The 12,290-nt window shown below is 35.2% G+C and overlaps 1 protein-coding gene across 1 annotated transcript in view; it reads right to left on the bottom strand.

Moving 5' to 3' along the window:
• Nucleotides 1–12,290, bottom strand: part of LOC107600229 (semaphorin-6B-like) — a 133,381-nt gene that overhangs the window by 33,621 nt on the left and 87,470 nt on the right. The window contains exons 6-8 of the mRNA XM_016292072.1: nt 5,088–5,186; nt 1,999–2,089; nt 1,566–1,685 (exon numbers count right to left, since the gene is read on the bottom strand). Of these exons, the coding sequence (XP_016147558.1) occupies nt 1,566–1,685; nt 1,999–2,089; nt 5,088–5,186 (310 nt within the window). The remainder of the gene's footprint in view (nt 1–1,565; nt 1,686–1,998; nt 2,090–5,087; nt 5,187–12,290) is intronic.

Genomic DNA, 12,290 nt, shown 5'->3' on the forward strand with positions numbered 1-12,290 from the left:
ATATGTTTTTTTCACAGTGATGCCACAGAAGAACCTTACAGCGAACAGTTCTTTTTTAGCGTGATGAACATTTTAATTTTCTGAAGAACCTTTTTTTCACTATGAAGCACCTTTTGTGTGATGGAAAGGTTCTTTGGATGTTCTTAAAGGAACCATCAATGCCAATAAAGAGCCTTTATTTTTAAGAGTAAGCCAGTGATACCATAGAAGGGCCATTTTTGGTTCCCCAAAGAACCTCTCAGTGAACAATTCCTGTAAATAACTGTTTTTTCTTAGTGTGAAGAACATTTTGAGATTCTAAAGATTTTTTTTCCCCCATAATAAAGAAGCTTTTGTGGAATTGAAAGTTTCCATGGATGTTAAAGGTTCTTCATGGAATCATCAATACTAATAAAGAAGCTTTATTTTTAAGAGTGTAGCTAAGAATGTCTGAGGATGGTCAGCTAGTCAACTAGACCAAAATGTTCCCATTTTTTATTGTAAAACATAGTTATTTAGCTTATTTCTGTGTTGAATATCTGTCAGTTGTACTATTGAAAGGCCATATTTAGTGCCCAAAATATCATGTTAAAACCGCTTCTGATTGTGTCTTGTTATTAGATATGAAACAGTCTAGGGCTTTTTAAAAAAATCAGACAATCCACTGACTAGTTGATGTTGATGCACATCCATAATCCTCAGTTTAAATGGGAGCTGAGCTTTGATAACTCCTACAGGAATTACTTTAGTAATGCAAAGTCTTTTTTAATAATATAAAAAAAATTATCTAATCACAATTAATTGCATACATCAATATTTGATGAGAAAAGTACCTAATCAAGATTTTAAAAACGACACTAGTAATGGGATTGGCAACATTTTGGCATCATGTTAATGTTTCTGAAAAAAATGCTCATGAATGCTTTACTAAATGAAACCGTTTTAAATAGCTGTTTTATATTTGAATATATTTGAAAGTGTAATTTACTCCTGTTATGCAAAGTAGAATTTTTAGCATCATTACTCCAGTCTCCAGTGTCACACGATTCTTCAGAAATCATTCTAATATGCTGATTTGCTGCTCAAGAAACATTTCTTATTATTCTATTTGTTGAAAATATTTAATGTTTTTGTGGAATAATTTTTTTTCAGGATCCTTTGATGAACAGAAAGTCCAAAAGAACAGCATTTATTTGAAAAAGTTTTTTGTTTGCAACATTATAAATGTCTTTACTGTCACTTTTGATCAGTTCTTGCTGAATAAAAGTATTAATGTTATTGATTTATTTATTTTACTTGAATTACTAACCCCAACGTTTTTGAATGATAATACGTACTGTATATTATTGTGATACATTGAGACATTGAGGAAAAACCCTAATTGTTAGTACATAGTAATGTTGAAATATTTTTCAGTTCTTTAAATAAATAAATAAATAAATAAAATGTTCTGTGGCATGCCACAAATGCCCAAGACTATTCCTTAAATATAAACAAAATCAAGAACAAAACAGATGACAAATAAAACAAAACAAAACAATGTATTTATATACATTCATGGTTTTATTTTATGCATGAAACAGTACCTCTGAACCATTTGGAATCATGCTTGATCGTGCGCAGGGCTGGACTCTCTCCCAAACTGCGGTAAATGACAGCGTCGATGGCCAGGAAGTCAGTCACTGTCCCCGTGAACAAGCTGCCCTCTGAGGTCAAACGGCAGAGGTCAGCGGTCAATAACCAGAAGTGAGCATCGACATTGTGCCATGATGATATATGTGGCAAAAGGTTCGAACGGAAAGTCCTTGAGCTTAACGATGTTAAGAAGAGGTCGTTAAACACATTTATGGAGGCAAATAAAACAGCTATAAATTAGGTGATATTAAACATTATTATGCTGTGTATTTACTAGGTGTACTGCTCTTATAATCACAGATTAAAAAGTGCTAAACAAATCAGTCCATTATGTAAATAATGTGAGGTAGAGTCATTACATAGCCACAAAAGACAGTCAGTTACCTGCAAACAGAGCCACGTTAGCGTGTTTGGGATCATAAGGACATCGGGCCATTCCACTGATGGGCTCGCCGACCAATTCCAGAGTGTCTCTCTGAACAAACACACACACAGACTGTTTGTGAGGACAGGATATGACACTCTGAGAGGATGATAGCTGTTATAAACCACACATATCTCCAAACACATTCACAAGCGCTGCTATCATTTCTACACGCTTCCGGCAACAGTCGAGAGTGTTAGTGAGTGTTAGTGCATGTGCATGTGTGAGAGAGACTTCAAACACAACTGTAGTGCGTGACGATTTAACTCACAAATAAAACAAACCTACCAAACTGTCTCCAGAAAGGCTTTCTCAGTTTTATATGAAGCAATAAATCAGCTCTGATGTTGCAATATACTGTAAAAACAAAGATTTGAAGATGTGGCCTGAAAGAATCTGCTCGCAACAAAAGGGTGATTCTCATGAAGTATCCATGTGAAATTTCACCACAAATTAAAAAAAGAAGAAAAAAAGAAAGAAAATATATTTTGCATTAAGAAGATGAAACATTAAATACCATATGACCAACTGAACATGAAAAAAAAACTAGTGCTGTCAAACGATTAATTGCGATTAATCGCATCCAAAAGAAAAGTTTGTTTACATAATATATGTGTGCGTATTGTGTATATCTATTATGTATATATAAATACACACGCATACAGCAAATATTTTGAAAATATTTACATGTATATATTTATATTCATATAATTTATATCATATATAAATATATTTAATATATAAATGTAACATATTTTTCTTAAATATATACATGCATGTGTGTGTATTTATATATACATAATTAACAGTGCACACGCATATATTATGTAAACAAAAACTTATTTTGGATACGATTAATCATGATTAATCACGATTAATCACTTGACCGCACTAAAAAACCTCAATTCTTTGGTAATATATGTATGCCAGATAAATAAATAAATAATAAATAAATGACTTTTTATCTCACAATTCTGACTTTTTTTCTCACAAATTCTGAAAATAAGTCAGAATGGCAAGATATAAAGTCAGAATTGCTATATATAAATACAGAATTGTGAGATATAAAGTCACAATTCTGAGAGAAAAAGTCACAAATAGAATAGTCACAACTATCTTTTTATTTTTTTATGATGTGGCTACAGCATTATGAAAAGTAAACTTGCTATTGCGAGAAAAACAGTTTATATTTTGCAAGTCTAACCTTTTGTTTCTCAGAATTGCTAGTTTATATCTTTTAATTTTTGTATTTACGGTCTAGCAACAAGTTTTTCCTCATAATTGTGAGAAACAAAAAAAGTCACAATTGTCTTTTTGATCTTTTGTTTAGTTTTATTCCATGGCGGAAATAGGCTTCCATATTAATGCTTAATTTTCTTTATGCAAAACAATTTCTTATTTTTTCCCTTTGATTTTGGGGTGATATAATTCAGACATGTCCCTAAAAGATTCACTCACAAAACAATTCACATTCACACTTTCGATTCAATTCAAATGAGCATCATCTCCTCAGAAGCCCCTAATGTGATTATGTGCATCCATTTATTGAGTTTTAATCATTAAGACGATTGGCCTTCCATCAATGCTGATCCACTTTCATTATGGTTAATCCATTGTAAACATGCATACTGTATGAGTTCAACCGAACCAATTCTTTCTAATGATTCAGTGGATCTGACTCACAAAACATTTCTTAATGACTGTAAGAGAAAATTGAGTTTAGTAGTAAAACTGTGAGGTGGGTGACATGATGCAAACAACACAGAATATGTAACAGAATCAGCGATACGCAGCATTATTTAACTGTTTGTTTTGCTACAAAAAATAAAATAAAATAAAAGCTCCTGTGGAATTTCTTCCACATATAGACGGATGAACAGAATTGTACCTTGTGTTGTTTGTGTAGAATTGTGCTTTACACGCGCTACATGTTTGCTGAGGGTAAACACAGGGGAGACGGTGAAATCTGCAGGCACTGAGGAACACTCACCGTGTAATTGGCACACAGCGGGTTGAAAGCGTTTGTCCCGCACACAAACAGCCCTCCATCATGGCTCAACAACACCTTAATATAATTACGACACTCCTCCTGAAGGAAACGCAGAGAAAAAGACAAAAATTACTCTGGTTTTAAACTTATTATATATTCATTCTTCTTGTCAAATTTGAGGTTTGAGGTTGCATCAGACATATTTTGGAATTCAGTATTTTACGGTCAGTATTTTACCATGGGAGTGAATGATTACCATATTTTTATGCTACAGTGTTTTCGTTATAGCATTTTCCAAGGTACTTTGGAGGAATAACATGATAGTACCATGTAATGTAATAAAATAAAAAATGTTAATAAACATAAAATAAAATAAAAAATGTAATACATTTATTAACAATGCTTATCAATTTCATTTGCCTCGTTTGTATTTTATTAATATTATAGCAGGGTCCAAAGGTCTGAGAGCACATTGAAAATCTGGGATTCAAATCATAATTTATACTTGAAAATAAACTAAATGTTTTAGATTTAAAACTGAGAGAAAGAGAGAGAGAGAGTTTGTATAATTATGTTATCTCAAAATGAATAAACACTATAGAAATGACTATACTTATTAATTATTGTGTGGAAACAGCGGTGATGGTATCAGACTCTCTGTATTTATTTTGCCAGGCTGATCCTCTTTGAATCACAATGACTTGGTAGCATTTGACTTCCATGTCATTTAACAAAGTCATTTGAATCCTAATTAAAATGTGTGTGAAGGAGAGAGAGATGAACAAAAACAGTGTGTGTGTGTGTGTGTTGGGTCACACATGAAAGGGTAGGGTAAGACGGAGAAAAGATCAGCGATACGCAGCATTATTTAACTGTTTGTTTTGCTACAAAAAATAAAATAAAATAAAAGCTCCTGTGGAATTTCTTCCACATATAGACGGATGAACAGAATTGTACCTTGTGTTGTTTGTGTAGAATTGTGCTTTACACGCGCTACATGTTTGCTGAGGGTAAACACAGGGGAGACGGTGAAATCTGCAGGCACTGAGGAACACTCACCGTGTAATTGGCACACAGCGGGTTGAAAGCGTTTGTCCCGCACACAAACAGCCCTCCATCATGGCTCAACAACACCTTAATATAATTACGACACTCCTCCTGAAGGAAACGCAGAGAAAAAGACAAAAATTACTCTGGTTTTAAACTTATTATATATTCATTCTTCTTGTCAAATTTGAGGTTTGAGGTTGCATCAGACATATTTTGGAATTCAGTATTTTACGGTCAGTATTTTACCATGGGAGTGAATGATTACCATATTTTTATGCTACAGTGTTTTCGTTATAGCATTTTCCAAGGTACTTTGGAGGAATAACATGATAGTACCATGTAATGTAATAAAATAAAAAATGTTAATAAACATAAAATAAAATAAAAAATATTAATAAAAAATGTAATACATTTATTAACAATGCTTATCAATTTCATTTGCCTCGTTTGTATTTTATTAATATTATAGCAGAGTCCAAAGGTCTGAGAGCACATTGAAAATCTGGGATTCAAATCATAATTTATACTTGAAAATAAACTAAATGTTTTAGATTTAAAACTGAGAGAAAGAGAGAGAGAGAGTTTGTATAATTATGTTATCTCAAAATGAATAAACACTATAGAAATTACTATACTTATTAATTATTGTGTGGAAACAGCGGTGATGGTATCAGACTCTCTGTATTTATTTTGCCAGGCTGATCCTCTTTGAATCACAATGACTTGGTAGCATTTGACTTCCATGTCATTTAACAAAGTCATTTGAATCCTAATTAAAATGTGTGTGAAGGAGAGAGAGATGAACAAAAACAGTGTGTGTGTGTGTGTGTTGGGTCACACATGAAAGGGTAGGGTAAGACGGAGAAAAGAATAAGGCTGTAAATATTGACACAGCTTCACAAGTCATTTTCCCCCAGACATCATTATTTTGAGAGCTGTGTTTGTTTTGGAAGACAGACAGCAGAAATAAGTAGGTCCCAGCTTGCAGCTCCACCACAGAGCCCACACCGTGGGCATCATCCAAAAACATACATTTTCTCCAGGTTTTTACATTGTATTTGGACTAGATTTGCACAATGTTGCTGCACGTCTTTGTGTAGCACAGAAACAGGAAGTAGCTGGACTTGAATGCATCACGACGTGGGTCCAGCTATAAAAGCAGTCCTGAAAGCTACTGGATAGCCAGCTGCGAACACTCATGCATCAGGAATGCCTTTGTTCCCTGACGGACATCAATGGAACTTTTTGAAGTGGTTTTGTGTATTTTGCTGAAACCTGGGCCCCATCACGCAGCTCCACCATAGGGCCCATTCACTGCTCTGCCCATTGAGTTTGACTGGGCCTCCTGGTGGAGCTGAAACCCTGAGGGGGCCAACACTGAGGTCAGGCTCTTTGAGGTGATTAGCAGGACTGCCGAGGGTCTATGTGTTGTTACAGATGCAGGTCCACTGTTCGCTGTGTGCGTATGCTTGCACAAGAGATGTCGTTACAAATGCATTCAAGCTGCTCACAGCGTTACACACACACTCCCTAGCGACAGATCAACTTACAGCGTGTGTGTGCATGTGTCTGAATAGCAAGAAGGACAGGGATCTTTTCGTTTTTGATAAGCTGAAGTGTGTGCGTGCGAGTGAAAGCATATAAAATGACACAACCTTTCACCTCTTATTATCGTGAGTATTTCCACCTGGATGCTGTGAAAGATATATTGAGGTATGCTCTAACATTACCACATCAACACTGCCAGTTTCTTCCCTCTGTGTGTTTTTCTGAGTGATCATCAGGATACAATGCAAATAACAGCAGCAAATTAAGCAACGATTTGCCCATAATTACCCACCAATTAGAAGACAATACGGCTGATCTTCACCGTAAAACTGAACTCAGGCAGAAAAGTGTGTTGAGAAGAACATTAAAAGCATTCACAATAAATGTAACTTCTGTCATGTGACATTTTCAAGCGCAACTGAATATTTAGCTCTGTATAATGTACTGCCTGGCGGGATGTCTTGATTGGATTGTAATGTAAGGCAATGGTATTACCGGTGCTTGCTAAGGCAGCTGTTGCTGTTTTACAGAAGGCAACTAGAAACCATTCCTCATTCTTTGATGAGAAGAGATTTAATACTACTTTTCTAACTATTATGAATGTAACTGAATGTAATTGAATGAATGTAATAGGCTTGACTACTGATCATTCCCAGACGGACCGGGTCTCTTTCAGTTGGGCTCAGTCAGCAGATGAAGTTATGTGTGGTGTTGAAAAATATTAAAATCTTAAATATTCAAGAAACCGTTGTTGCCAGTCATTTTCACAAAGATTTTTCTAAATGTATAATATTTGCAACTGATGCCAGTGATTGCATATGGGCATGTGTCAAACATAACTCATTAATTTTGTCAAATATTATTTCTTGATTACACATCTTGTTTTGATGTTTCTTTAATTTCATAAGATCACGTTGCAAGGATTTAGGCTATTCGTTTGCTCTGCAGTCGAAAAAAGTGAAATAAATTAAGAATAGTTAGTGATTTCTATCATTTCAAAAACATTACTTTTATTTCGATCTGCAGTCTAAAATATTGTTCATAGTGAGTTAAAAAAATGACACCTGTAAATAAAATAATGTAATTATATATAATATAGTTTTGTGTCAATGGATGAGGAAATTACAGTGCATTGAATAACTCTGCAGCTCTTCTGTCAACAGTTGGCGAGCAGTGTTATTAATAGCACTGGGAGCATTAACATTTGCTGTAGACCACTAAAAAAAATTAAAGAGACAAACAGCAATTTTTAATGACTGTTGTGTCTGAATAAATGGAGCAGTAATTATTTAATTCTGGAACTGCAACAAAAAAGCCTATCGTTTTTGCTTAGAACCTATTCATTTTTAATACCTGATTGCAGCCATACATGAGAATGACAAATATATTATTGCTTGACTATAAGTTGAAAAACAGAGCTAGAAATGTTATAATGAACAAAATTAAATATATCTGAAAAGACATGAAAGACACGTCTACTCTGGCAATAATGAAAACAATATTCAAGACACATTGCTGTGATATTTATTAACAACACCAACATAAGAGGATAGATAATGTTAAGCACGAACTAAGAAAAACAAACCTTGAATGTTTCAATAATTCAATAAAAGCACCGCTGTGTGCAGTGTTGTCTTTGGTGGGATGGGAGCAGCTGGTAAATCATATAATCAGACTTTTTAAACTTTTTCCTTTTTCTGCACAAATTGCACAGCAAATAAATACTGCTAGCTGTCTGTTGACATCCATGTTTTTTCTTTGGTACGGGTTTTGGTATGCAGTTAAATTATCATGAGATTTTTTTTTCCCGGCAGAATTTGCCCAGTCGTGACTTGCACCAGTCATTAAGTGTGTCGTGTAATGGACTGATTCAGTCATTAGGTTTGTGCTCCTTTCTTACTGTCAAAGACTAGAATCTGCTCCAGTCAATGGAAACAATTTAACTTTAAGTGTGTTGAGTTCAATTTTAGAATGTTCCAGTTGTATATTGTGTCCCCAGCTCTAGTCAAGCCCTAGCCAGGGTTGCCAGGTCTGCTTAAAAAAACGGCCCAACTGCTACTAAAAACTAGCCCAGGGGAAACTGGCTGTCAAAATCACATTCCAGGTACGGTGGGGTGGGGGTCGAAATTGCATTCCGGTGGTTCGCTTCATCCCATGGACTAAATAAACAACCTGCGGCAACCAACCTGGTCTCATAAAAATACGTACCTCTGGGAACTTTTCTGCAACACCACTTTTGCGTTCCTTACTGCACGTTTCGCCGCCGTTTCAAAGAGAAATGTCTACTGAGTGGCGCTAAAACACGGGTTCAATACTTCAACCCTGGCACATTTTTATTACGTTGTTATAGGTACGTATTGCTGTGTTTTTATTACGTTGCTTCAGGTACGTATTGCGGCGGTTCAGAATTCAAATATCCATGTTGGAAATATGCCCTACACCAAACCCAACCCTAAACCTACCTGATAGTGTTAACAAATGCAAAACTGATACAAAAACGCATTTGTTGATGCAACCGTTCCATTTGAAATTCCTTATACGCAGATTTGAACGGTTTTGTCGAACCGTAGTTACACGGGATTCGAACTGGAGCTCCTCACCTCTCAAGTACATCTCCGTACACGTCTATGAAAACCCATAGATATGACGCTGGATATGTGTGATGCTAACATTCAAAAGCATCAGTTTTCAAATCTCCCAGCATATTAATATTGTTTTGAAGTCATAACATAATATTTTTCAAGTAATTGTGCGAAAATTACACTTTATTAATCGAAACTCTGTAAATTTGTGTGAAAAGGAATAAAAGGTGTCAGAGTTTTACTGCCTCTAGTGTTCATTTATTTTGGAAACTGCAGTGACATGTACTTATTGGTATGTATTTTGCGTCTCGCGGAAAAGTGCCCCCAGGTATGTTTTTGCCATGAGACCAGGTGAGGACAGTAAAAAAAAAAAGTAGCCCAATTTCGTTGGAAAACTGTGGACTTGGCAACACTGGCCCTAGCAAAGCCCTAGCAACCTACTGGAAAATTCCTATGAACCAGACAAAGCCCAAGAAACCACCCAGAGCCCCTGTCATTCAATGTTTTGTACAGACAAGCAACACTCAGTATCTAGTTGGTTAATATTATGTTTCCCCGCCCACAAGGCCTTGCTTACATCATCAGGATAGGACATCTGTTTTAGCTGAGTAAATTGATTTTTTGATGGACATTTTTTCATTAGTATAATGTGCACTAATGAAGACTAAATTAAGACTAAGGACATTTGTTAAGAAAGAAAATAAGCTCAATTTTGGCGTCACGTTTTCTTGAAGCCCATCTATTCCCATCCGGACTCACAGGTACATCATAAACATCCAGCTGAACGTGAGCAGAACGGCCCAGCTGTGTGAGTGTGCTGTAAACTCTCTGCAGGGGTGGGGAGATCTTACGTTCCGCTTCATAAACTGTCAAATTGAATTCATCAGAGATGCAGGTTTGCGAGCGGGTCGATCCGTACACCCGTCAGAGGTGTAAAAAGCAGGTTTCGCTCTGGGGAAGAGCACATGTGCTTCAGGTCTTTGTGAAACACCATCAAGAAAGTGTCAAGATTTATCCTTCAGATTAGAGCGTGTGACAAGGCAGTATACGATCCCGTACCCCGGCAGACTCCTTTCTGCTCTGATCAAAGTCTGACTTCTCCTCCCTTACTCCCTCACTCTCCTTTCTTTCTTCTCATCTTCCTCACTCTCCACCACTCCTTGTTCTCTCTCTGCATGTCTCCTTTCGCTCCCATTCCTCCCACTCCAATTGCTTTTCACTTCTTTCTGCACCAAAATCCCTCGCTGTCAGATTACAGCACATTTAGTACTTAACCATATAAAGTTTCGTACAAAAGATTCGTCTAAAGGATCCAAATATTTTGCTGAAAAGCTTGTCGTACACCATCTACTGCATGCCTTCTGTTGTCTGATTGATAGTTGAGATGTTTTAGCAAGTAAAAAGTCCTTTAGTATAATTGTAAAAACATAAACCTTCAGTTCATGGTTTACCTTTTTACTGTGAAATCTTTACTGATTTTTATAAAGTAAGCGTAATAACCTATAACTATATTGTTGGTAATATTTCAAGATGAACACTTACTGGACTGAAGCAACTTGACTGTCCATATATAATGGAGAATTTGAGAAAAATCATGTTAAAATATGAGTATCAATATCAAATATGATCATCAGGCTTTTAAGGAACATTTATTTGTTCATCTCTCAATCATCATCGTATTTCATAGAATTATATGTTTTGCCCCCAGAACAAAAACTACAGGGGGAGATATAAAGTTATATTTATATGCATAAACCAAGATTTATATGTATATTATGCAAACAAATGTTCTGTTATACTGATATAAAGCTATAAGAATTTTATGTTATTTTTGGCATATAAATATTAGCAACTGCATCAAATTGCATACTTTTGCTCAGTTTGGGCCTCTGAAGACCATAAAAGTGTTTTTGCCCTCGATTATCACCCATATGGAAATTATGTATATATGCATATTTATTATATACAAAAAAAAAGAATCCGTTTTATTATATTTTTTAAATGTCTATATTTTATATTTGTTTATATAATATCAAGATGTACTGACAGGTTTTAAGATGGATATATATACATGTACAGGTCATTTATATCTAAACATTTATTACAAAAACATACATATTTGTATTGGCTTGTTAATGCATGACATTTTTCAAATTTGTAATATGTTTCATATATGTTTTTACTTTACATTTACATTATATGACAATATATTTCATATATGGACATTTAATATATGTAAATTAATGCACAGGGAGTTCCATATTTTCACTATGTCATACTATACAAGCCATAAGAGTCTGATGCATTAAATATGATATTCAACAAAAAAACACATATGCAATATTTTGCCTGAAGGTTTAATAAAACGTTCCATTACCAAAAAAAAAAAAGTTTAATTATTTAATGTCACAGTTTCGTCACAGTCTCTTTAAGATGCATAAAGGAACATACACAAGAGAGAAATCATAAATGTGTAAACGTGAATAGAGTAAATGTGAATGTTTACACACAACAAGCTGAAGTTTAGATCAAATTTCAATGCATTAAAAAAAATAAAAATTTCCTGCAGTTTTATAGCTCCTAACAATTATCTCACTGTGCCTATTTTATTTCTCCTAAGACATTTTTTACAAAACATCTGTGACAAACCTGCTCAAGTGCATTGAGCTATAAAACAGCAATATCAGAGCAATACAATTTTCTTCATGACCGAGGAAAAAGATATTCAGTGAATCGCTCATGAAGGGACCCCGTTGCTCATTTTCATTCAGAACGACCCCACAAATGAAGTCCTGTTCCTGCAGTGCCCTTCAAGCCAATAAAAATGACAACTGGAACTCATCGAGAGAGAGAACCGATACTCGAGAGGATGTGAGTGTATCTATTACATCTCACACACACACACATTTCTATACTCCCTATAGGAGTATCACAGGCGGCAGATGTGATCTTGCTGTAGTCACTGTGTTATTGCTGTAGAAATCTGTTTATCTCGCACTTCATAAAAGCCAATCAAAACTGCACGAGTGACAGCCAAACGCAGTAATTCAAGTCCTGCGTCTTCATATGAATTATGAATGAT

The sequence above is a fragment of the Sinocyclocheilus grahami genome, unplaced genomic scaffold, assembly GCF_001515645.1.
Source record: "Sinocyclocheilus grahami isolate Dianchi unplaced genomic scaffold, SAMN03320097.WGS_v1.1 scaffold280.1, whole genome shotgun sequence".
Classification (NCBI taxonomy): domain Eukaryota; kingdom Metazoa; phylum Chordata; class Actinopteri; order Cypriniformes; family Cyprinidae; genus Sinocyclocheilus; species Sinocyclocheilus grahami.